Here is a 25971-nt window from a genome sequence, read left to right on the forward strand (position 1 = left end):
TTTCAAATTCATGCTTTTGTGACTTTGTCGAGACTTTTTTTCCCTTTAGTTGTTTTTCTTCTTCTTCCAGTTTCCTCTGTGTGACAATATTTGAACTTAGAATCTAACAACCCTAATTTTGTGAACTTGAGGGTGGGAATAAATAAATAAAAACAGTAAAAGAAAATGCAAAAACCAAGATAGTCAGGCTTCAGTAATCTGGAAGGTAGCAGGTGCCACTAGATACCTAGGGATTAAACAACAAAAGACCTTGATGGGTTCTGAGTCTTGAGGCAGTTGCACCAGCAACCGACGTACCCGAAATTTAATGATAATAGCAAATAAAATATTTCCCCAAACAATTAAAATATTGCTAGCAATTCATCACTCTCAGCCTCTCCAGCTCCTTTAAATCCTTCCACCTGCTTGAGACTTCACACCAATGAACTAAAAAGAACAGAACACAAACCCCAATTTTTGTCCTGCATCTGCTAGCTAGCCCCATTTCTACTTCATGGATTCAAAGAAGTCTAACAAGATCAGAGAGATTGTTAGGCTCCAACAGATCCTAAAGAAGTGGAAGAAGCTAGCAAATGCCCCTAAAAACACAAACCCCAGCACCAATTCATCCTCAACCAACAGCACAAATAGTCTCAACAGTTCTACTTCTACTTCTACTAGCAGCAGCAGAAGCATGAAGTTTATTAAGAGAACACTCTCCTTCTCAGATGTCTCAGCGGCTCAAAATGACGTTGTACCTAAAGGGTTTCTTGCCATCTGTGTTGGGAAGGAGCTGAAGAGATTCATCATCCCAACTGAGTACTTGGGGCACCAAGCTTTTCGGATTCTGCTTCGGGAAGCTGAAGAGGAGTTCGGGTTTCAGCAAGAAGGTGTGCTCAAGATTCCATGTGAAGTGCCTGTATTCGAGAAGATCTTGAAGGTGGTTGAAGAGAAAAGGGAGGTGTTCTTCTTGCACAATGAGTTTGGATTCATTAGTGCAGAGAAAGACAAGATTGGTTTTTGCTCCTCTCCATCAGATTGTGAGCTTACACCTTCTCATCACCCCCAAATGTGTAGATGATAATGCTCTTGATTTTGAGTACATGTTCTTCACCATATTTTTCGTCTTTTTTTCGCATCATTTTGTGAAGATAAATGTAATGGAAAGAGAGCAGAGTGTGATTAGAGGAGGATTTAGAGATGAATTAATAATAAGGTAGATTTCATGTTCTGCAAGGGAGTTATTAGTTTATAGTTGGATTGGATATCATTAATCAAGATCCAAGTAAGCTATGTTGTATCTATCTACCACCACTTTTAGTGCAAAGGATATGAAGTTTTCATCATTCAACAGCAGAAATATTATTTAGTTTAGGATTTAAATGTCATTGCAAATTTTCTGAGTTTTCATCCCATGAATTAATGACTGATGAGAGGAAGAAAAAGAATCTCTCTATAAGTTTAGCTCCAAGTCAAAACAGGGAAGAGAATAAAAGCAGTGGTCCTGAAAATGAGAAATCTCATAATCTTCATATAATGATGAGGTGATGAATTTAATCTTTGCTTTGAAAGGAAATAATCTTTGCTTCTGCTGTGGAAGTGCTTTTGAATGTTTTCTAGTTGAGAACTGTGTAGACTAGTCGGCACAGGGTTTACAGAGGCTTTAAATTTTATTTTATTTTTTTTCCGACAGCATCTTCCAATAACCAATGTAATTCTTTGCTCATGGCATTGTGGGAACTGAGAGAAATGCAAGTAGCGTTTGTTAATTAAATTGCATACATAAAATACATACAACATATTATTATTAATTAATTATTATAATGGACTCAGTTTACGGACATCTCAGTTATCCTTCTGCTGCCGGCCCTGAGCATGATACTGAAACCTCAAGCTTCTGCTATCAAAACTCACATGCAACTCCCATTGCTATCAATTTTTATTCATTTTATTTATTTGTATTTCAAAATTTTGTTTTATAGTTCAAAATAGTATTGTAATAAATGAAAAGAAAAGAAATTGGCAGACATGAGCGGATGTGCCTCTCACTTTGAACCTGAGTTCAAATCCTCCATCTTGTAGTTTAAATTAAATTAAAATAAATTATCGCTTGTATAAAATAAAATAATAAATAATAAAAAGGAGGTTTAACCATGTCGAAAAAACCATGGGCCAATGCATGTTGGTCCATTTCTTTTATTGAGGGATAGTATTGAAACAAATGGATGTCTCAGACCTTTTTTTTATTTTTTATTTTTTTGTTTTGTTTTTTTTTTGGGTGTGGTTATTTCCTCTTTTAAATTTTGATGATCGAAGTGCAGTCTGATCCTTTCGAACACATGAGTTTTGAAAATCAAAGTGCTAATTGCATATTAGTTGCAACGTTTTCTTGTGAAGCTAGATAAATGATTCTCCAGAGGAAGCAAAAAGGACTTTGGAAGTGCTTTTGATAATTCCAAAAGCACTTTCAAAGAAGGCGTGTTATCCCCAAATGAAAAAATATATAACATATATATGAAACAAAAATTTCAAACCCAAATCAATCCAAGTAGACGAAGTAAATGATAACAAATTCTGAAACAAATTTATACACATTCTGCTTCTGCCTAAATTGTAGGAGAAGAGATTAAAAGAAAAAACAAAAGGGTTGCATTAATTAATTACACCTTTCTCTTCTTATCATTCTTCTTACTTTCTAAACACCTGACCAAAATATGCTCAAAATCCTCTTCATCACAAGGGATTTTGAGTGCACCTTCTTGCTCAAACCCATACTCCTCAGCCACTCTATCCATCAACACCCTAAAATCCGGTGATGACAAACAGCTCATGGGAATCACAAACCTTCGAAGCTCCGGCCCAACATAAACTGCCAAGAACCCTTTTGGAACTTGCAGCACCGAATTACCACCCTGTTGGCCATCGGACAGCTCTCCGGTGAGCAACTCAGAGGTCTCACCGGACTCTGCGATTCTTATGGTCATGTTCTTTCCAGAAACAGCTTCAGATTCGTGGTTGAGTGGAGGCAACCATAGCCGTAGGCGGTGGATGTTCATGTGCTTGGGCCATGCAATGTGTCTTATTCGCTGCTGCTTCATATTGCACTGCTGGTGATGAATGATGATGAAATTAGGAATGGCTTTGGACCTTGGATGAGAAGTCTTGGCGAGCCAAGTCCATGCATGCAAAAAAAGGTTTCATGATTCATAAGAAGATAGAATTCATGTCGGAATTTTAATCTTTTTACAAACAACCACAAATTAGAACACCTTTTTTTTATTTTTTTTTATTTTTGTGGTAGTGTTTTCGCAGAGAAAAAGTTTCTTATAACGCAAGAAAAAACTCTTTCTCTGCGAAACACAACATGTTTTGAGTTGGGGAGGAACTAGTCATAATCGGTTTAGGATTTGTTAATTGTTAAGTTGGCTGTAAATTTTGTTGACATTCAAATAGAAATTCAGACCATTTAGAGTCTAGATTTGTTGAGTGCTCCGCCGTGGAATTCTCACAGCCATTTCTATAATTGGCTTGTCCACGTGCTGTATAGATTTGGCCGCCATTATGTATACGGTCGATATAATATAGCTAAGGGGTTGGCAATTTTGGCGTTGTTATAATGTAATAATAAATTAATGAGCCCATGAATGAACATAAGCCATCTAGAATTTTTCAGCCACAATTTTTTAGTGACCATAGAATGCGATTCACTATAATTGAGAATGAGAAATGTGGTCAGGAATGTAGTTCGTAGATGTGTGAACTTATAAAAGTTGTGTACACAAATTCACATCGACATAACATTGATGCCAAATTTGGAATAGACCAAAGTGTAATTTAGTTAAAACCAAGAGCCACCCTTTTCGTTTTCACTTGAAGATATAAAAACACAACTGGCGTATGCATCTGAATTTAGCTAGAATGAAGGTAAATAGATTGGAGACATCGATCATAACAATTTGTGTGTTATTGGTTAATAAGGACTGAACCTTGCTAAAAATATTTGATGTTGTCACTTGTGAGCTGTAACAGATACATATCCTTGCTATAATCTTGTTAGCTAGACTTTGGATACAACGATAGATAGGCAACAATTATATCTCTGTGGATAAAGATGGGCTAGCTACATGATCGGTTTCTAATTCACATTTCAGTGGAAGAATCCAAATATCATGAAAATATATAAATTCCATATGGATAAAGTTTTATAACATTCCGATCGAAAAGTTATCGTGCTGTCCTTCAAGTGCAAATTATCTTCTATGTTTTTATAAAAGAACAATGTATGATGATTTTTTTAGAATGTGAATAACAGCTATGGCGTAAATTAGGTATACGTTGATTTTAGCATTTAATAGGATAGGAATTTGTTGTCATTTGAGTCTTAGTGCTAACCAATGCTAAGCTTGCATTACCTTGTAGTTTATTAAAAAATTAAATGTATTAAATATGTGCATGGACATTCAACAAGCTACATTTGGAAACCTTATATATACACTCTTCTCACTTTCATGAATTTCACAACATAAATACCATGGGATATATTAGCATGAGCGGTATGACAATCCAATTCTTGTCATCACCATTCTCCATCTTTCATTTCCTAATGGCAACCTCAAGCAAAAGGGTCAAAACAATCAGGCAAGCCATCCAACTCAAACAAGTGATGAAACTTTGGAAGGCCATAAGCCTCAATGTGAAATCTTCTCTCGCTCCCTCCGGCTTCCTTCCTGTGTACATTGGATATGATCGAATCCGATTCTTGATCCCGACCCGCTTCCTCAACTTCCCAATCTTCGTAGCTCTTCTTGATAAATCTGGGGAGGAGTTTGGGTTCAAGGCCAGTGGAGGCATAGTGTTGCCATGTGATGTTGTGTTCTTCAAAGAAGTCTTGAGCTTGCTTAAAAAAGATGAGAAAATGTATGGGAGCTTGGAGTTGCACGAGTTCTTGAAGATGGTTTCTGAGGTGGGTAATTTTGATTCCTCTACGATATGCAGCAAGGGAGATAGCATGTGTTGTGATCATCGCCATGGATTTAGACCTCTATTGCAGAAAGCTAGGGTCTGATTATTATTTATGTTGTATGGACATTCTTTTAACGATGGTGGGTGGAAAATTTTAGTTTTGTCATTCCATCGTTTGATTAATTTAAGCTGTTTGTAGCTTTAAGATTCTAATTTCAATTTCGTATCTCGTTTTGCTAATTGTGCACTTATGGACGAGAGTTTATTGTATTCTTCACCATCGAGAATGAGGTGGAAGTATTTTTGTTGGTTAAATAGTACAAATTTATGTGGATCATATATAGCCATGGAGAGTTCCTCATCTGCTTTGCACCTAGGCCTTTTATTATAGTTTTTCTTGAAGTAAAAAAATGGAGTGCAATCTGTACTAGAATTTCAACTTCATCCTTAGTTTATATTTTTCAACACTGATGAATTCACAATTTCGATGATGTGGGCGCTACAAGGATTAACCAAAATAACTCTTAAAATTGCATTTTTTTATTCCACGGAAAAAAGAAAAACACGTTTCAAAATTAGAAGAAACCAACCAAAACTATGTTTTTCTTTCATTAATATTGTTGACGGGTCACCAATCTTATCTGGAGGGCCCACTTAGCTCAGATAGTTTCGAAGAGATTGTGCTGTGTCATTGTGTTCGCACCAAAAAAAATAAAAAACAAACACAAAAACAGTGAAAGAGAAAGAGGAACACAGACACAGTCGCATAGCAGACCGTTAATCTGAAATTTTGGAGAAAACGAGCTGCAAAAACACAGTCATGTCACTCGCAGCAACAACAGCGATGACGATGACGACATGTCGTTTCTTTAAGGTCAAAATTCAATGCTCTGATTCGAAGCCCAGAACTGGTTTCGGAACCAAAACCAACAATAAGAACAAAAACCGGAACAAGAACAACCTCAATCAGGTACCATTTTTAGAATTGATGACCAAGATTAAGCCTTTCTTTATAGTTTAGTTAAATTTGTTATCTTTTTAATGAAAAAAATCTGTGCTAAAACTTAACATTTTTGGAGCAGGAATCAACCACTAAACGGTCGGGTGCTGTTCCTACTCGTAAGTGAATCAACCTTTTTTATTTATTATTATTTATTTTTGGCAACTACCCAACTTTCCTTTCTAGATATGTTGCAAATTTCATGACCAACTTGAAGGCTTGTTTAATAATTTTCTAGTCCCACACTCTTGTTTGATTGGTGGGTTGTGCTCCTTGTAAGTTGTATTATTTTCTTGGGTTATTATTACATTCAATTCAAGGTCACATTTTTGTCTGTAGAGGCACCTGGATTGAATTCTAGATTTGATGGAAAGGTTAAGAGAAACCCTGCTGACCTTGAGTTTGAGGAACGTCTGCAAGCAGTCAGAAGGTAAAAATGTGTATGTGTATTGCTGAATTAGCATATCATAAGAGCGCATTGGAAACATAACTTTTAGTTTAGAATTATTTCCAATGAGTATCATCCCTTGTGCATGAAATTCAGTTCAGCACTTGAGCAGAAAAAAGTAGTTGAAAAAAAGGAATTTGGGGCAATTGACTATGATGCACCTGTTGAGTTGGAGAAGAAGGAGACGAAATCAATTGGACTTGGTACACAGGTAAACTTTGCTGTTTTCTGCTTTCTAACTGTAAATAAATGCTAAGAATCATTTTTCACTTTACACAAATCACTAACCCAAAGCGTTCATGGAATAGATTGGAGTAGGTGTAGCTGTAGTGGTCTTTGGTTTGGTTTTTGCTCTTGGAGACTTTCTTCCTTCCGGAAGGTATGACATAGTAGATTAAAGGTCCTTTCAGATTAAGTTACCCTTATATTTCTATCTTTCACGTGTCTGCCCATGCTTGATTTATCATATTGTTCTGGTATCTTTACCTTGACACATGATTTCAGACTGGCCGGAAAAATCATGAAACATTAAGGATTTGTGCTCTCTGTCTATCCACTTGATTAAAGAGGAAGGTGTATATGTATATGTACATACGTAACTATGTTGTTTTCTTTTAGTTATATATAAATCTCTCTGACAGCCTATCAGAATTTAAAATCTGATATCTTAAAGTTCGTTGGGAGTTAATCTATTCTTTTACTGTTTCTTCTTTATGTTTTGACAATAAAAGTTAATCTACTTTATGAAGAGAATTAATATCTGGGAAGGAACCAGGCCGCTTTAGGTTTTAAACTTTTGGTATTTTGTTATTGACTTCCTCATCTTCTTCATCTTCTTAACACCCTTCTTATTACAGCAGTTGATTGTTGAGTAATTGCAGAGGAATGATTTCATTTTGATTTGGTCTTCAAGTTTTCAGTTTAAGTCCTACTGAGGATGCTGCAATAACCAGTAACAAACTGTCCGAAGAAGAGAAAGTGTCACTTCAGGTAATGCTCATGGGAAAAATTTTCTATCTTTGCATTTTTCATTTGGTGGTGTTGTTGTATGTTGTATTGTAGGAGTTGAAGCCACAATCTTTTATATTTTCTCTTCTCTTTGATGGACTAAGCATCTTTCTTTCATTTCTGTTTCTGATTTTATACTGTTTTTGCTTTTGCATTTTAAATTTGTGTCGTTTCATATTACTTCGTTTTAAAAGATCCTTCACATGTTTGCCTTTGATTTGTGGCAGACTCGGCTGAAAGAATATGAAGCAACACTTAGTAACTCCCCGAAGGATCCAACTGCCCTTGAGGTGAGTTGTAGTGCAAAACACTAGACTATTCTTCTTCCTTTGTTACTGAATCCTCAAGTGGCAGCCATATCAAATATTCTCTCTTGGGGCTTTGCAGGGAGCTGCAGTAACCTTAGCAGAATTAGGAGAATATACTCGGGCTTCCACTCTGCTTCAGGACTTGGCTAAGGTTTGTTCTTGTTTTTGCTTTTGGAATTATTGCACATTGTATGTGGCACATGCTGTTTAAATTTTCTGTTTAGGAAATTATCACGCTGATAGGGTGGGTACACAGGAGAAACCAAGTGATCCCGAAGTTTTTCGTTTGCTTGGAGAAGTTAAATATGAACTCAAGGATTATGAAGGGAGTGCTGCTGCATATAAGGTTTCTTCAATGGTCAGTCTCTGTAAACTGTGCACACTAAGCTCAACTAATTCGAATCACTTCTATCACTGAAGATGTGTTGATATTGTTAGTTAGTTGATGATTTTCATTAATTATTAATAACATAAGTTCAATAAAATGTGGTACATGAATGTTCTGTTGTTGTGTGACAGGTGTCTAAAGATCTCAAATTTGAAGTTCTGCGTGGCCTCACAAATTCATTACTTGCTGCTAAAAAACCAGATGAGGTTTTCTCTTATTCTTGTGAATTGAAATAAAAATGCACTAACCTTCATTGTAAGATATTCATGTCACAGCATTCTTATTGAGATCATTAGTCAGGGTGCAAATAATTTAGCATGGTGCTTAAAAAATCCTTTTATAGTATTAAATATGTCATATAAGATGATTTTACCTGTTCTAGACTATGTTATTTCATTTCCATATGGCCTGAGTTTGGAAAACCGAAGGAATTTAGTGGTTTACTGGTACCAATCATTATTTATTGGTCTGATCGCGTATTTGATTATTTGTTGTGAGATTTAGAATCTCAATTGTCCCCTGTTTATCCTATGTACTTTACTGAGTTTCTTACAAGTAAAATCAAACTTATTGCAGGCTGTTCAGTTTCTTCTTGCCTCTCGTGAACGTATGAATGCTGGCAATCTAGATGCAAAGGTTGGAAGCACTACAACTGAAGCAAATTTGCAGGTGGATCCTATTCAAGTGAGTCACAGATTCTCTATAATATTACATATTTTGGCATCACTGAAATGGCTAATGAACAATTTTTCGACTTTTGTTTATAAGGTGACAGAAAATCAAATAAAACCAAAACAAACCAATTTAACAAGTTCAGAAAACCAAACTGAATAAGAAAGATTTAACCAAACCAAACCCAAAATTTTGAGAAGAATCTGTTTTGGACCATTATTTTTAATATTCCAAATTTATCCCCGCACCTCTCTCTCTCTCTCTCTCTCTCTCTCTCTCTCTCTCTCTCTCTCTCTCTCATCCCCCTTCCCTTCTTTTTAAGTTTTAAAATGTTTGGATAAATTGCTTCTTTTTATGCAATATCTAATTATTACTTTTCTCTTTTGGTTATACCACAAATAATCAGGTTGAATTACTTCTTGGAAAAGCATATTCAGATTGGGGTCATGTAAGTGATGCTGTATCTGTCTATGATCGGCTCATCTCTAGTCATCCAAATGACTTCCGCAGTTACTTAGCTAAGGTTTTTTTTTTTTCTTTTTCCTTTTGCTTTCTTTTTGTTTAAAGATTGTCAGTATTTGTGTCAGCGAAACTCAAGAAAGCCTTAAATTCCTAATTAGATGGGGTTGGTTGGATGTTCTAAGAAAGGGAAAAAGAAGAAAACACAACTCAGGGTCTGCCACTAAGCTCTAACCAAGAACCCCATAGTCTGTTATATGACTGTAGACGATGTCATTTCTCATGTCTGGAAACATCCTCTAAGGTCTTCAGACTTGCTTGGTAGCATTTTCATATAACTAAAAGTGTTTTTTTTATTGTGTTTGGTAGAAATAGACGCAAGTGTTTGCTAGGTTATAGAATCACTTTAGTGTGTGCTGTAGAACATGTGTTTCTTGAAGAAGTGTTTCCAAGTGAATATGTGGGATTCACTTCAGTTTTATTGAAATTATTTATGCTACTAACAAAAGGTCTCCTAGTGATGAAAAAGCGCAACTTAAGGTCATTGAACTATTTTTGTTTTAGACAACTCTTCTTCCCTTAGGTATTTTGGCTTGTCTTCATATGCTAGATCCTTGGTATGTTGGATAAAAAGAACTTGCGTTTGCTTTAAAGTTTTGTCTCTTTAATGGTTCTGCAGGGAATTATTTTGAGAGAAAATGGGAAAGTTGGAGAAGCGGAAAGGATGTTTATACAGGTAAATATATGGATGTCTGGTTGCAGATGAACTATTTTTCTGTTGATACAAGCATGCACACACACACACACACACATTACATGTAAAGAGTTGATGTTTATACAGGTAAATATTGGAATGTCTATTGGAAGATGAAGTATATTTCTGTAGATACAGATGTTTACCTGCAGGATACACGCACACGTTATATGTTCAGTTTAGCATACCATCTCATCTATACTAATGCTTGCTACAATTAGATGTGGCTTAAATTTCCTGTGGGCATTATCCTGCTTGAAGGACTGTAACAGCACTGGAATGGAAAGCCCTGTGCTGTTTCAGTCCCATGGCCTATAACTTGAAGGGTGACATTTCATTTTTCCTTCATTTTGTCCTATTTGCAACCATCTTCCAAGGTGAAAAAGAAATTAAGATCGATGTTGGGTGTCTCTGTTTGTTTGAACTATCTGTCAAAGTTAGATGCCTAATTCTCCTTAGGTGCATCCGTTCGTGTGGCATCGAATGTTGCTAATCTCCAAATCTTTGTGTTACATGAACTTTAGCTATAAATCATGGTGTTTCATGCACAGGCACGGTTTTTTGCACCAGATAAAGCCAAGGCACTTGTGGACCGATATTCAAGATAATGACCAAATTGTTATTGCCCAAGTAGGGTGCGCCATACAGTTATTGACCATTGAAGTTCTGTTGCCTATACCTCAAGAATTTCCAGACGCAATTTTGTTAAAAAACTCTTCATCATATGGGTTATGAAAGAGGTAGATGATAGTATTTTAGAAAAGGTTGCTTAGGATCATTTTGTATTAGATTCTAATTTTTTATGTTATGTAATTTAATGGATTGGTAATACTACACAACCACAGTTATCAAAAGGCAAAATGCTTAGGCTTGGCCTGACTTGGTTCTATCAGACTTGGTGGAAGAGGAGAAGGCTTATTAACTTTTAACTTTTATCATTTTACTTGGAAATTATGAAGTATAAAAAAAAACTTTTAATTGGAAGTCACAGTCCAATCTAGGGGTGGGCACTCAAACCGGCAAACCGGAAATCCGAGCCGAACCACACCGAACCAAACCGGAAAAAAACCGAGTTGACCAAAAAGTCAAAAACCGGTCAAAAACCGAACCGGACCGGTTTGGACCGGATTCGGATCCGGTTCCATGTCTTCAAAAACCGAACCGGGCCGAACCGAACCGGTGAAACTAAAAAATATATAATTTCAATATATATTTATATTTAATGCTATATTTTTAATTTCACTAAAAAAAACCTAATATTTATCCAAGTTCAATGTCAAAATATCTCTCTTTTCTCACTTTAATATTTATTAATTATATGAAATTGAATAATTTGTTAATTTTCAAGTAAAAAAATAATATTTCAGTTGAGAATTGTATTACAAAACAATTTAAAAAATAATTTTTATAATCCGGTTCAAAACCGAACCGGAACCGGAACCGGACCGAAACCGGTTCAAACCGAACCGGACGGTTTTTGAATTTTTTAATTAAAACCGAACCGAACCAAACCGCATGAATAGTATCGGATCGGTTCTAATTTGAGGCAAAAACCGGTCCAAACCGAACCGTGCCCACCCCTAGTCCAATCTATAGGGAGATTCTCCAATAAGTATTTTATGTTAAAGATCGATTACAGTCATTGGATTGCATTTATAAAAAGTGTTAGTAATCTCTTATATACAATTTAAGAGTCAAGATTATAAGTGTATAATCAATCCTTAACTTAAATACTTATTGGATTATAAGTGTATAATCAATCCTTAACTTAAATACTTATTTGAGAATGCCCTCAAAAACCATATATTCTGTTGCGGAAGTTTTATCATTCAATACCAATACAGATGTACCTTCGCTAAAGTAAAGGCATAATTCTAACATTCTCAATGGAAATTACATTTAATTTTATATCAATAAAATGCATTTTCCCACTACAAATTTCTGCAATATCCCAAGAAACCCACCAACCAAATTCAACAAAAAATCCCAAAAACCCCAAAAAAAAAAATAAAATGAAAAAGGGCAGGAAAAAAAAACAAAACATCAATCCTTAGTGGCATTCCTGACAGTGTTCCAAATCTGTCCAAAACTCCCAAGAACATGAGGCAGAACAGTCTCAATGCCTTTCAAAGTCACCCCAGAAGCAACCCCAATACCAAAAGCTTCACCATAGCCAGGCTTGGAGTCAATCTTCATATTAAGAATGGCAAGGCTGTTGTTGGTGCTGTCAATCTTTCTTGAGGTCTCAGCCAAGAGCTTGTCCTTTCTGCCTCTGCCAGAGGTTATGACCCTAAAGAGGGCACCCTGGAGGTCACCTATGACCTTGAGAGAGGCCTCTCGGGTGTCAAGGCCTTGGGACTCATAGTGGGAGATGAGTTCTTGTGCGGTTGGTAGCTTCTTCTTTTGGGTATTTGGGGTTTTGGGTTTGGCTGTGGAAGATGATGTGTTGGCGTTTTGAGGGAGAGAGTTGAAGGATGGCTGTTCCATTGGGGTTTCCAAAAGATTAAAGTGAAATAACAAAAAGAAAAACGAAAGCTTTTCAAGGGTTTTTGTGGTGGATTTTGGAGAAGTCGAGGGAAGAGCTTCAATGGGCTTTTTACTTTTTTAGGGTTTATGGAGAGATAAGGTGGACTCTGTAGGGACTGACAAGGTTCAAATGGTCTTTTGTCTTAATTTCATGTGTTTTTGTTTCTCTCACTAGAATCTTTAGATTATTAGGTGTGTTGTAGCAAATGGGTTGAGAGATGGCCCGGGTTTTATTGGACTGGGCTTCTTGTTCGTATTGGCTTGTTGCTGCTGTTGTTTCTTTCTGGCTGTTCCCTCTCTTCCAGGTTAGCTTAGTTCTCTTGCTTTGCTTTTAATTTTCTCTCCAATGGAGTTGACATGTAATTGTTGTTGTCTGTTTCTTCAATATATTTTGAATATTTAAATTCAAGCACTTGTTGATCAATCATGCACTTACAATGAAGTTGTTCCAGTTTAAATTACAATGAAGTTTTGTTTATAACCAAAGCCAAAACCAATGTCAAAGCCAATGCAGTAACCAATGGCAACAATGAGTCCTGTAAGAAGCTTTCTGTGAGTGTTAGATCTTGGACCAGCTGCTGGTGATAATGGTTGAGGGCAGGTTGGGTGCAAGGTGGGAGGGCCACATATTCCTGGGTTGCCTCATAACTGGAGCTGGTAAAAGTATTAAACTGACCTCCGGATGGCGCAAGTCCCTCAAGATCATTGTATGCCACACTGAATGAAGACATGAAATTCAGACCTTTGAGAGATGCAGGGATTCCACCAGGTAGATGGTTATAGGAGAGATCCAAACTCTCCAAGTTAGTGAGATTAGAAATCTGATCTGGGATGCTTCCAGAGAAGTTGTTATGACTAAGGTCCAAGACATGAAACAACGGGGATAGTGCCACTTAGACTGTTGTTTGCCAAATTGATGGCTGGGCGGAGGTTGGCCAGCCGATTGTACTGCTGAATAGTAGCATTGTTTGGCTGCATAAACACTGGCAACTCTAGATAACTCTGTCCTGCTTGATCCCCGGCCTCTTTTGATGACAAAATTGGAATTCTGCAGAGCTCATTAGGAAATCCTCCAGTGAGAAGGTTATTGGATAAATCTATGAAGAAAAGGTTGCGCATACTGCCCAACCATCCAGGAATAGAACCAGTTATAAGGTTAAATGGCAAATCCAAGGCTTGAAGATTTTTAAGGTTGGCTAGCCAGGTGGGCAGTTGACCTGTGAATAGGCAACCACCCAGAGCAAGAACCTGAAGATTTTGGAATCCATCCAGGTCAACTATGCTTTCATCATTCGGCATAGGTTCCCACTGAAAATTCTTGGCTAGAACCAGAGTGGTCAGATTTTTGCAACCCCTTAGAATCCTAAAAGCCCCTGTGGCATTTGTTAGGTTGTTGGAAGAGATGGAGAGGTAAACCAGGGATTTTAGTGCAACTATTTCAGGTGATATCTGCCCTCTGAGCTGATTTTGGGCCAGTCTAATAGCTCTTAATGACATGCAAGAGTAGAGGCCTTGGAGTAACTCACCAGTGAAGTTGTTGTTGCCCAGGTCCAGAGTGGTGAGGCTTTGGAGAGTTGAGAAATTGAAGGCAGAGAGGTGTCCAGTCAAGTTGTTGACCCTCAAATTCAAGGTGGATAGATTTGTACAGTTGGTGAGAGATGCAGGTAATGGACCAGTGAGGTTGTTGATGTGGACGAGGAGCTTTTCCAACTTGAAAAACTTACCAATGTGGCGGGGGATTGGCCCTGAGAATTGGTTGGAAAAGAGCTCCAGGATCTTGAGATTGGTGAGGTTCATGATGCCATCACGGATGGGTCCAGAGAGACTATTGACAGGCAGATAGAGCTGTTGAAGATTAGCAAGGTGGAAAATTTCCTCAGGGAGAGAACCAAAGAGGCCATTGAAGCCTGCCCGGAAGACTTGAAGCTTGGAACATAATCCTAGTCCAGCTGGAACTGGGTCAGTGAATTCATTGAAGGACAAGTCCAAGAAGGTAAGGGAAGTGTGATTGCCGCCATTGTTGATGGGTATGGACCTGGAAAAGCTGTTATTGCTAACATTGAAAATGGTCACTGGTGGGACAAGGATCCAAGATGGGATTGTTCCATGGAACAAGTTGCTGGACAAGTTTATAATCTCAAGCTGACTGGTTTCGTTGGAAGACAGTGGTAAGTGGCTGATGAGACGATTGAAGCTCAAGTCAAGGACCTGGAGAGTACTAGAGAGGGAGGAAAACAAGTCCTTTGGGAGAGGGCCCGAGAGCGAATTGTGGGAAAGATTGAGGTGGGTGAGATGGGTGAGGTTGGTGATAGATGGAGAGATAAAGCCAGTTAAGCCTCTCCCAGGCAGCCATAGGCGGACGACACGGTGACGATCATTGTCTTCCTGGTGGCAACTTATTCCTGCAACAGTCAGAGGAAGCAAACCAATTCAATGGCAACGATACTTTAAAAACAATGACAAGAGAGATTCACTGTCCACTCTGTTACAGGCAGAGGCTCCAAAGCAGGGCATCTGAACTAGGAGAAACAATTGCCCCAAAAAGAGAAGAAACTGTGTTCTTGATCTCTGGCTCGGTGTTCCTGGGAGCTCCTCCTCCTCCTCCATGGTGGTCTCTTTGTCTTCTTTCATGTCATTCATCAGCCCCTGATGGAATCATTGGTACGTACCAATCTATATGTATCACATAACCGCTTACTTTGAGAGCTTAGACTTGTTCTAAATTCCTCCTATTATCTGACGTCTGAATCCCACTAGATTGTTAGTGCATCCAGCAAGTTTATCTATTGTTTACGACTTAACTATGTTGACTGGCCAATAACCATAAATATATAGTATCTAGTTGTTATGTTATATATTCTTAGTTATTTTAGACATATATCATGATCAAGAGAAACCCCAAATGGCACCACTTGACCTTGTATGTCTGGTCTGAGCTTCCAGTACATGGAATTACTTGGGCATTGCAGTAAGCATCCACCTATAGAAAGTGTCAAAAAAACTGACGCTGCATGAACAGATAGATCGTAATATTAATGCGTTTAACACAGGAGTCATGCCTCATGACCAACACCTACGATTCCTATCACATGATGAAATACTTACAATCATCATAAACCGTTGATTGCGTTGATCCCACAATAAACCATTGACTGCGATGAAAGGTTGTTTATTATTGTTACTGTTGAAGGAAAAGAAAAACTACTTGTCATTGCATGATGAATCAATGCTATCAATAATATTGAAGAAAATTGCCTATTTTTATCTTGTAAGATAAGCTGTGTATGTATTTATGTAGTTTTGTTTGTTTTCTGGTACCATACATTTTGTTTTCGGAATGTTCGTACATGAAAACCCAGAGTTCCTATTCTGAATCCCCACTAAATTTTGCTCTAAATATGCACCGCTTCACAATATGTTTGTATTATTAACGCCACAACCCCCATAAGAAAATCAAACAAGAGGTTCTCAATACTTAAAAAAGTGTATCTGTAAGATCTTTGAGGAGCTGGTAATTCTGGATGAGGGCAAGAGAGATGCGCAGTTGGAGGGCTGCATAATCTTGGATTCCCTTCAAAGCCGGAGATGGTAAAATTAAGAAACTGGCCTCTGGATGGTATAAGTCCCGGAAGATCATTGTATGCCACACTGAAAGAAGAGAGCATTTCTCTAAGTTGGTGAGGTTAGAAATCTGATCAGAGAAGTTGTTAGAGCTCAAGTGAAGGACCTGGAGATTAGAGAGCGAGGAAAGCAAGTCACTTGGGAGAAGACCAATTCAGCCTCTTCTAGGAAGCCATAGACGGACGATGCGTTGATGACCATCATCTTGGTGGCAACTTATGCCTTCCCATGAGCAACAGTCAACAGAAGCAGACCAATTCAATGGCTGCCGCGATGATACCTTTAAAGCCAAGGAAAAGGACAAGAGAGCTTCATGATCCACTTGGTGACAGGCAGCAGAGGCAAAGCAAGGCAGAAGCAGCAGCAGCAGCAGAAGTCAAGGCCTTTTTCACTGAGCTAGAACACATTGGTGCATCAAATAAACATTTACTTTGAAGGCAAGGGGACCGTTGATGCACTTGAGACCATGGTCTACAAGTCAAGGCCCTTTTTCCATTGAGCTGGACCACATTGGCGCATCAAATAAGCGTTTACTTTGAAGGCAAGGGACAGTTGATGCATGCTGCTTTAGTTAGTAGTGGCTGCCTGACTTGCAAACTAGTCACAATAACATAATCTAATAGCCTATGAGGACAATTAGGTTCTTCATGAATTGTCTATTGGTGCCTTTCCTATCTTACCTAACATTTGAGAGTTAGATTAAACCTGGTCTTGTATACCTGAAAAGGACTTCAGCAGAAAATTTGTTTGTGTTCAGAATTATTTTTATTTCATATAGACTACAAGTTAACTGCATGGTAGAAACATAAATTCAAATTCAAGTTCCTGACGATTTTACCTCTAAAACTTTAATTCTTTTCCACTCAGTGATCAGAATCTTTCCATCCCTTTATTTTTCAAAGGGTTCAAATGTTTCAAGACACTGGTAATACATAGAACAATACTCTATTAAAATGTAATCAGAAATAGAGATAAAATGAGATGAAAAAACATTAGGCGAGTTTAAAAAGGCCGAAAAATAATAGTTTATGTTCAACAAAAATTCTCTGTAAATAGATTATAATAGTTTAACAAGAATTAAAAATGAATCATGATAACGAAAATACTCTCCACTAAAAAAACCCTAATTAAACAGAGAAACCCTAACTAACGACGAATAAGAGCAATGATCACAGTAATGCCGACAATGAGCAGGGGTTGTACTAAAAATTCAAGCTGAGTTCTCCTACGGGACTCTTGAAGAAGCAAACCGTGCAATTCTTCTCGAGTCACAGCAATATGCCCTCCAGCCCTCATCCATGCAACAAAGTCATCATAATGAGATGGAAGTCCCCTGAGGACGTGACCAACATAATCACAATCTTCAAGGGGATATCCGGCGGCGGCAAGCTCATTGGAAATTTCTTCAGCCAAATTTAGGTATTTCTCCATTGACTGCATCCATCCTTTCTTGAGGCTTTGCATGCGAGCCTTGAGCCGCAAGCAATGAGATTTAGCGGCGGTAGTGAATCGAATCTCCAAGTTTAGCCACAAAGCTCTGGAGCTTGTGCAATCAAGGGTGTAGGGGAGTATGGATTTTGATAGAGTTGTACTGATCACGGCCATGCATGTTTGGTCCTTCATAATCCAATCGGTATAAGCGGGATTTTCGTCCCTTTCTTCATTCGTCGCGAATTGTGGTGGACACTGCTCGACTCCTTCCATGATGTTGAACAAGTCCAAGTCGTAGGCCTTTAGAGTGCGGATGAACAAAGGTTTCCAGAGAAAATAGTTGGTTCTGGTGAGTAGGACCGGCATCAGGTCGAGAATGCATTTGATCTCTTTGAGAGGTTCAGCCATGATCGAAAGGATTGATCTATAAAACAATAAATTTTATTATTAATTCATGTGAAGTAATAAATCATAACCAAGGGAATTTCATAGATAATATATCGGTGGGGGTTTTCTTCTCTCCTCAACTAGAGTTGGAAAAAATTAGAAACACATAGTTTCAACTTTGATAATTAGAGAAAAAACCAAAAGAAATAAACGACATAGAAGAGAAGAATAGAGAAAACCTGAAAATGCCGTGAGAAAGAATTTCTCTTTGCTCTTCACCCTCCAGTCAATATCCGTTGGGGTCCTCTGCCTTTTCAACTTTTTTTTTTTATAGTGTAGGTTTCTTAAAAGAGTCCTTAATTGCATACATCTATAATTCTTATGTTCCTAGTCTTTCACTTATATTCACGTATTCTTTGCAACTCTAATTCCTATATTCCGAGCAAATTATTTGCTATTTAGATTTCACAAATGTCTTAACCTATCAGGCCCGGCCCATAGGGTTTGGGCTCGGCCCATAAGTTTTGGGCTTTTCTCCTCATTTTCATAGATTTGATCCACCGCACGTTCCTGGAATCTAGAAATTTCTAAACCTAGATGTGACAAAATTGAAATAATAAACACTTTGACATAGAGAGAGTTGACATGGACTATTAGATTATTCATGTTAATTCTCTACTGGTTCCTTCCCAATTCTCTGTTGTTACATTAATATTCTTCCCACAATGCTTAAATATTGTGGATTTTAGATTAGCAGAATTCATTTTTGTTTTGGCAAGTGGATGTTATATGAGGTTTGTTTAATCTAAAACACTTCTCAAATTTCAGTGAAATTCACATGTGGAGAGTAATTTGATTAGATATTTATCTCTAAAATAGTTGTTCATCTCCACACGGTTCAGAATCTAATCTATCCCTTTTTGTTTTGACAAAGACAAATGCAAAGCCATTTATTGATATGTGATGAACTCCCATACATGGATCAAAATGTTGGCATATCAAAACTTACATATCAGCAGGTTTATACACATAAACTTAATTAGTTACTTCCTACGCCAGCCAATTATTGGAATTTTTTTATCATCCATGTTAAAACCAATACCAAAGCCAATGCCAAAGAAGATCCCAAATATGAGTGCAATAAGAATCGTCTGTGTCTTAGATCTCCGAGTAACTTCAAGTACTTGTGGAGGGCTTTGATGGCAAGAGCGCTTGGGAGTTAGAGGGCCACATAAGTCTGGATTTCCTTCAAAGCTGGAGATGGTAAAAGTATCAAACTGACCTCCAGATGGTACAAGTCCCTGAAGATCATTGTATGCCACACTGAAGGAAGACAAGAAATGCAGACCTTTGAGAGAAACAGGGATTTCACCAGATAGATTGTTATAGGAAAGATCCAATTTCTCTAAGTTAGTGAGGTTAGAAATCTGATCTGGGATGCTGCCAGAGAATTTGTTATGACTAAGGTCCAACACATGAATAAACTTCAATCGGCCAATCTCAATGGGGATACTGCCATTAAGGCTGTTGTTACTCAAATATATGGCTGGGCGGAGGTTGGACAGTTGGTTGTACTGCTGATCAGTAGCATTATTGGGCCTCACAAATAGTGGCAACTCTAAATAACTTCTGTCCACCTTATCACTGGCCTCTTTCGATGTCAAAACTGGCATCCCAAAGAGGTCATTAGGAAATCCGCCTTGAAGGAGGTTATTGGACAAATCAATGTAGAAAAGGTTGGGCAGACTAGCCAACCAACCGGGAAGAGTACCAGTTATAAGATTAAATGACAGGTCCAAGGCTTGAAGGTTTTTAAGCTTGGCTAGCCAGGTGGGTACTTGACCTGTGAATTGGCAACCCCCAAGAGAAAAAACCCGAAGGCTTTGGAATCCATCTAGGTCTCCTAGGCTTTTATCATCTGGCACAGGCTCAAACAGAAAATTATTGGACAAGATCAGAGTGGTCAGGTTCTTGCAACCCTTTAGAATCCTAAGAGCCCCAGTGGCATTTGTCATGTTGTTGGTAGAAACGGAGAGGAAAGCCAAGGATTCTAATGCAACTATTTCAGGTGATATCTGACCTGTGAGCTGATTCCCGGCCAATCTAATAGCTGTTAGTGACTTGCAAGAGTAGAGGCTTTTGGGGAACTCACCAGTGAAGTTGTTGTTGCCAAGGTCCAGAGTGGTGAGGCGTTGGAGAGGGGAGAAGTTGAAGGAAGAGAGGTCTCCAGTCAAGTTGTTGACCCTCAAATTCAAAGCAGACAGCTTTGTACTGTTGGCGAGAGATAGAGGTAAGGGGCCTGTGAGGTTGTTGACGTGGAGCAGCAGATTTTCCAACCTGGAAAGGCTACCAATTTGGCTGGGGATTGGCCCAGAGAACTGGTTTGAAAAGATCTCCAGGATCTGGAGATTGGTGAGGTTCATGATACCATCGTTGATGGGTCCTGTAAGACTATTGACAGGCAGAGAGAGCTGTCGGAGATCAGCAAGGTTGAAAATTTCATCAGGGAGAGAACCAGAGAGGCTATTGAAGCCTGCACGGAAAACTTGGAGCTTGGAACATAATCCGATTCCAGGGGGAATTGTGTCAATGAGTTTATTGTAGGACAAGTCCAAGAAGATAAGGGATGTGTGGTTGCTACCATTGTCGATGGGTATCGACCCGGAAAAGCTGTTGTTGCTGACATTGAAAATGGACACCGATGGGGCAAGGATCGAAGATGGGATTGTTCCGGTGAAGAAATTGCTAGACAAGTTCAGAACCTGAAGCTGACTGATTTTATTTGAAGAGGGTGGTAGGCGATGGATGAGATGATTGAAGCTCAAGTCAATGACTTGGAGACTAGAGAGAGAGGAAAACAAATCATCAGGGAGAGAACCCAGGAGAGAATTGTGGGAAAGATTGAGGTGGGTGAGATGGGTGAGGCTTGTGATAGATGGATGGATGACACCAGTTAAGCCTCTCCTAGGCAGCCAAAGCCGGACGACATGTCCTTGATCTCCTGGGCCGCAGCTTATTCCTTCCCAAAGGCAACAGTCAGTGAAAGCAGACCAATTTAAATTCAATGGTGCCTTGAGAGCCAAGGACAAGAGAGCGTCACTGTTCACTTTGTCACAGGCAGATGTGCCAAAGCAAGGCAGCAGCATTAGGACAAACCATTGCCCCAAAAAGAGAAGAAACTGTGTTCTTGGCCTTTGGTTTGGTGTTTGTGGCAACTCCTTGTCGTCCTTGGCGGTCTCTCTGTTCTCTTTCATCTCAAACATCAGCCCCTTCTGAAATAATAGCTACCTACAGATCTGTACATATGATCATAAGCGTTTACTTTGACTTGGTCTAAATTCTTCTCGTTTATCTGAAGTCTGAATCCACACTAAGTCATTGGAAACTAGGTTGGTTACGTGGTCGTCTGTTGTTTGTTACTTAACTATGTTGACTGATCACCAAATAACCAGAAATTCTATATATACTAAAGCCCAATGCAACTAAACACTGTAGCTAAGCACAGTGTAATGACGGAAATGCCCCTCATTTTTCTGCTGTTTTGGTTTTTTTTCCCTGCTGCACAGTAAATTGACGAAACTGCCCTTGACTAAACAGCTTCTTTTGTTCCCGTTTTTGCCCCTCCTCCTTCGTTCAGAAGGTTTCGTCCGCAGAGAGAGAACCCTGGCTTCAGTTCGTTTCCAACCAGCTGGTTGGGGGGCAGCCATGGAAGAACAGTGTTCGTTGCTGGACATGCGTTGGAGGCCGTCGATATTTGCTTGGGAGGTGAGCTGCAAATCCAGCTGCAGCAGCAGCATTGCTGTATCTTCCATCATCTTCTCTACTCGCCTTTACTTCCAGTAACCACCAAAACTGGCTCCCATCGTTTCTCTTTGACGAAAGTGCACTTGGCTACTCGCGGCGTCCATAAATTGTTACGCGGACTCAGACCCTCCGACTACCAAGATGCTAACATCGGCAGTTCGGGTTCGGGTTCGGATTGGGATTCGGTTACATATAAGAGCCGCAACGAGTTGAAGCGCCACGCCCGCCGTGCGGTCCGCTGGGCTATGGACCTCTCTTCCTTCTCCACCCCTCAAATCAAACGCATTCTCAGGTAACTCAAAATTGAAAATTTTATTCATTTATTTTTAAAATTAGCTAAGCTATTTTAGTCTAACGTATAATTACGGTGTTGGGGATGGTAGAGTGGCTTCTCTGGACCAAGACGTGCTGGATGCTCTGATTTTAGTGAAGGTGCCGCCCCTGTAATTGAACTTTTTGGTTAGTTTATTCTTGGCTGTTTCAGACAAGTATTAGTTAGTGATTTGTTTGTTGAAGCTAAGCTGTTTGTGTTATTGTCGCAGAAATTTGGACCTGATGTCCGAGAAGGGAAGCGAAGGCAGTTCAATTATATTGGTATGCGTAAAAACTTTGTGCGGTGCCTAGAAACTAAATTAGGCTTCAACTTTCTTATGTAAATGAATCGAACTCCTATGTTGTTATGTTTGAGCGGTGCTTTTTTCTTTTTGAGTTTCAAATTGGCAACTGTTAGTCATGAACAAGTCAAGTCAAATGTCAGTAACAGAAAACTTGAATCTGTTTAAGCCAATCATTTCTTGCATCTATACGTTCTGTGATCTTATCTTACCAAAGTGCATTCAATTTGTGTAAAGGAAAAATGCTGCGAGAAGTGGAGCCGGATTTGATGGATGCTTTAATTCAGGCTACAAAAGACAGTGACGAAAGTAAGCTGCAAGCTTTATCTGGTCCAGAGACATTGAGCATTGATGATAATGAGGAGCAAGAAGAAGCGGAAGAAACTGATTATGAGGAGGAAGAAGAGGTATGATACTGATATTAAGTTTGAAACTGTGCAACAAAGTTTGCTGAAGCTTCCTGAGTAGTTTACAGACATATTTAATCTTATTATTTGAGCATCGATTGCAGGGTTCTCATATTGATGTAGCTACCAGATGGTTTGACGGTCTGATCAATAAGGACGTTCAGATCACCAATGAAGTATATTCAATTTCGAATGTTGAGTTTGACCGCCAGGTAAGTTTAATGCCATGCTTGCTATTTTTAAGTTTGGTTAAGTGACTTTCCACTAAAAACCCCTTCATGAGGGCACTAGCATGCGCTTGAACCACCAGCTTATATTCTTTGAAGCCCAGCCAGTTCATATTCACTTAAGTCAGTCGTTTAAGTCTCATACCGGTTGTTCGAGCGTCCTAAGGGATCATTGTTTCTGTTTCTTGCTCTTTATTTGACTTTTTTTTCCTTTTGTGTTGCCTCAAAATTCCTTCACAAAATTCGACTTGGCTATACTACTACGTGTTTTCTGCTCTCTTTCCTTCTGTTTTTTTACCCCTCAGGCTTCCATGAAATTTTGATTGTTTCAGGAGATCTTGGGTACGAAATCCAAATATGAGAAGCAGTCATTTGGCCAAATTGTTTAACGATTCTTCGCTTTAAAGGTATAATTCATGATTGCCTCTCTATTCCTTATACTCTCACTATTTTTTTGGTACTGATTTCTTTATTTTTGTAATGTTTGTTTGCTCATCATTTCTACATTTTCTTTTCTTCCACAACTTTATACACATTTGATGTAATTTCATAACCCGCAGCATCGCGCGGGTCCTTTTGCTTGTTCTATATATACTAAAACCCAATGCAACTAATCACTGTAGCTAAGCACAGTAAATTTACGAAAATGCCTTTATTTTAAACTGTACAGCCAGTTTTTTCTCTCCCTTTGCACAGTAAAATTTCGATTTTGCCTTTGGCTGATTGTTTTGTGTTTTTCCCTTTTTGCCCTCTCTTTCCTTGGGATGTAACTAGCGGCTGTTTAGGGTTGAGAGGCGTCTGATTGGATTTCAACTAGCTGGTTGAAGAGCTTCAGGGGTAAAATGGGAGAGCTGTTGGTTCTTCGATGTCTACATCTAGAGACTTTTATTGTTTTACACAGCCATAGTTCACCGACTTCAGTTTTGGCTTCCATTCTTCACCGACTTCCTTGCCTTCTTCTCTTTCGATTCGAAGATCAATTTCCATCTAAACTCATCTCCGTCTGCTGCTCGCCTGGCCTTGGCCTCTGATCAAGTTAGCCTCTTAATGGTTCATGAAACTGTAGTGAAGTATCTGAAATTCAATTTGGTTTAACGATATACCAATTTAAATTTCTCTATCTGATTAATATCATAGTTTGAGATATGCAACAGATTTCTTAGGTTCCAACTTCTGATCTCTTTGCACGATGTGATTGTTAGTTAACCCAAAACATCCTTTTAGTTATTGAGTTTTGCTGATGTGATAAGGCCATTTAAAACCAACACTACTACAAAAAGTGAAAAAGACGACCAGAAAACAACGACGGTCTAAGTGAAAACCGTCGTGGTTTTTAAAAAGACGACGGTTCTAAAAACACCGTCGTGTAATACCACCTTAGACAACTAAAAATGGAGAGTCAAATGGCTGTTCAAAAACAACGACGTACCTAATTAAACAACCGACGTCTATTTGAAACAGATTTCCGCAGTGTAAAATCAAAGCCAACAAAGAACGGCAGAAGTTATGAATCGACCGACGTAGAAAGTAAAGACGACGATTTCAATAAAAGCCGCCGATTTTACTCATAAAATAACACGACGAGGTTTTCGTATAAGACGCCGTATAATTACAAACAAATCCACGGCTTTAAAATACAAAATATCGGCGTATTAAATTAATGTACAACGACGGAAAATATAAATATATCGACGTCATTATCGTATAGTTCTACGACGTTATCTTTAAATCGTACTATAAAATTTAACATCGTATTTATTCATTTTATACGTCGTACCTTTGATTTTAACCGTCGTCTTAATAAGAATTTTTGTTAACAATTTTTTTCTTTGATTTTCTTATCCTACGTCGGTAGATCTATTTAATGACAAGAATTGAAATAACCACGACGGTTTATATAGAAAACCGCCGACATAATCAGATTTTTTTGAGATCCCAAGGGTTACGAAATCTTACCAGATGGAACTCTGTTCCACATCATAATCTTAACAGATGACACAGATTTGCAATCAGAGAGACAATTTTTTGGAAGTTGATGATGTGTGTGCTTTTGTGTATCTACAAATATTATACCTAACGTCGTTGCAAATTTGCAATCAGAGAGACAATTTTCAACGACGGTTATATTATACCTAACGACGTTTAAAAAACAAATCAACGTCGCTCAACAAATATATTACGTCGTCTTAGTCTTACTTAAGACGACGAAAAACGACGACAGTAATACAAAAACAGTCGTTGTTTTTATATTCTTATTTTATTTAAATCTGTCATCCAAAAAAGAAAATTTACATATTCCAGAACATTAATTTCCTTCATTTTAAATTTCTTTGATTTTCAGATTTCTTCATTCCAGCACATCTGATCTTCAGATTTCCCTGAGAAGCGAACTTTCCTTCGACAGCGAGTGGAGGCCAGGCTTGCATCTCTTTTGATGGAAAGCAAGGAGTATTCAGAAGCACTAAGTGTCCTATCAGGCTTGATCAAGGAAGTGAGAAGGCTAGTTGACAAGCTTCTTCTTGTGGACATAGATTTGATGCGAGTAAGCTCAATTTCTCTTTGAGAAAGACATCCAAATTATTGTCTTTGAGATGTGAGAGACAGTGTCTCTGAGAGAGGAAGAACTTGGAACCCTAAATGTAAACCGAAAATGAATGAAAGCGACAAATTTATAGAATAAATTTTTAAAACCAACGGCGGTCCTTACAAAAAAACCGCCGTTTAAATTGTAAAATCAACGTCGGTATGACCGACGTATATTACAGAAATCCACGTCGGTACATTAATAAAAACGACATGTTAAATAATCTACCATGACGCGAGTTATTACTTATGTACTTTAATTTTTGAGTTTACTACGACGGTACCTACAACACTACTGTCGTATTTATTTACCACGTCCGAAGTTAAATGTACCGTCGTATTTTTTAATTTATACGTCGTAGTTATATGTAACCGCCGTATTATTTTTTTGAA

The 25971-nt window shown here is 38.4% G+C and overlaps 7 protein-coding genes and 1 pseudogene across 8 annotated transcripts; 4 read left to right on the top strand and 4 right to left on the bottom strand.

The window, feature by feature from the left end:
* The first annotated feature begins 270 nt into the window (after nucleotides 1-270).
* Nucleotides 271-1329, top strand: LOC117623235 (auxin-responsive protein SAUR50-like). Its single transcript, XM_034354141.1, has one exon. It carries the CDS (start codon nucleotides 494-496, stop codon nucleotides 1058-1060), a length of 567 nt encoding a protein of 188 aa, XP_034210032.1. The 5' UTR covers nucleotides 271-493; the 3' UTR covers nucleotides 1061-1329.
* Nucleotides 1330-2470: 1141 nt separating this feature from the next.
* Nucleotides 2471-3400, bottom strand: LOC117622774 (indole-3-acetic acid-induced protein ARG7-like). The gene has a single exon (XM_034353548.1). The coding sequence runs from the start codon at nucleotides 3075-3077 to the stop codon at nucleotides 2640-2642; it is 438 nt and encodes a 145-aa protein (XP_034209439.1). The 5' UTR covers nucleotides 3078-3400; the 3' UTR covers nucleotides 2471-2639.
* A 1182-nt stretch (nucleotides 3401-4582) lies between these two features.
* LOC117620880 (auxin-responsive protein SAUR50-like) lies at nucleotides 4583-5044 on the top strand. The gene has a single exon (XM_034351120.1). The coding sequence runs from the start codon at nucleotides 4583-4585 to the stop codon at nucleotides 5042-5044; it is 462 nt and encodes a 153-aa protein (XP_034207011.1).
* Nucleotides 5045-5639: 595 nt separating this feature from the next.
* On the top strand, nucleotides 5640-10902 carry LOC117622899. 2 transcript variants are annotated; one of them, XM_034353703.1, is made up of 14 exons: nucleotides 5640-5911; nucleotides 6021-6060; nucleotides 6281-6371; nucleotides 6486-6600; nucleotides 6698-6768; nucleotides 7310-7379; nucleotides 7625-7687; nucleotides 7785-7856; nucleotides 7962-8063; nucleotides 8225-8299; nucleotides 8670-8777; nucleotides 9172-9288; nucleotides 9904-9960; nucleotides 10530-10902. In XM_034353703.1, exons 1-14 carry the CDS (start codon nucleotides 5762-5764, stop codon nucleotides 10584-10586), a joined length of 1188 nt encoding a protein of 395 aa, XP_034209594.1. In that variant the 5' UTR covers nucleotides 5640-5761; the 3' UTR covers nucleotides 10587-10902. The 2 variants fall into 2 exon arrangements, with proteins under 2 accessions (XP_034209594.1, XP_034209593.1); XM_034353702.1 differs by lacking the exons at nucleotides 5640-5911; nucleotides 6021-6060 and having other exon boundaries at nucleotides 6272-6371; nucleotides 6491-6600.
* An 880-nt stretch (nucleotides 10903-11782) lies between these two features.
* Nucleotides 11783-12608, bottom strand: LOC117623266. Its single transcript, XM_034354177.1, has one exon. It carries the CDS (start codon nucleotides 12463-12465, stop codon nucleotides 12022-12024), a length of 444 nt encoding a protein of 147 aa, XP_034210068.1. The 5' UTR covers nucleotides 12466-12608; the 3' UTR covers nucleotides 11783-12021.
* A 349-nt stretch (nucleotides 12609-12957) lies between these two features.
* On the bottom strand, nucleotides 12958-17964 carry LOC117620882 (annotated as a pseudogene).
* Nucleotides 17965-18943: 979 nt separating this feature from the next.
* LOC117620884 (tyrosine-sulfated glycopeptide receptor 1-like) lies at nucleotides 18944-21197 on the bottom strand. Its single transcript, XM_034351124.1, has one exon. The coding sequence runs from the start codon at nucleotides 21195-21197 to the stop codon at nucleotides 18987-18989; it is 2211 nt and encodes a 736-aa protein (XP_034207015.1). The 3' UTR covers nucleotides 18944-18986.
* A 523-nt stretch (nucleotides 21198-21720) lies between these two features.
* On the top strand, nucleotides 21721-23576 carry LOC117622220. The gene is made up of 6 exons (XM_034352815.1): nucleotides 21721-22039; nucleotides 22131-22179; nucleotides 22290-22341; nucleotides 22599-22768; nucleotides 22873-22980; nucleotides 23328-23576. Exons 1-6 carry the CDS (start codon nucleotides 21993-21995, stop codon nucleotides 23382-23384), a joined length of 483 nt encoding a protein of 160 aa, XP_034208706.1. The 5' UTR covers nucleotides 21721-21992; the 3' UTR covers nucleotides 23385-23576.
* Nucleotides 23577-25971: the final 2395 nt, after the last annotated feature.

Source organism: Prunus dulcis, chromosome 3 (assembly GCF_902201215.1).
Source record: "Prunus dulcis chromosome 3, ALMONDv2, whole genome shotgun sequence".
Lineage (NCBI taxonomy): Eukaryota > Viridiplantae > Streptophyta > Magnoliopsida > Rosales > Rosaceae > Prunus > Prunus dulcis.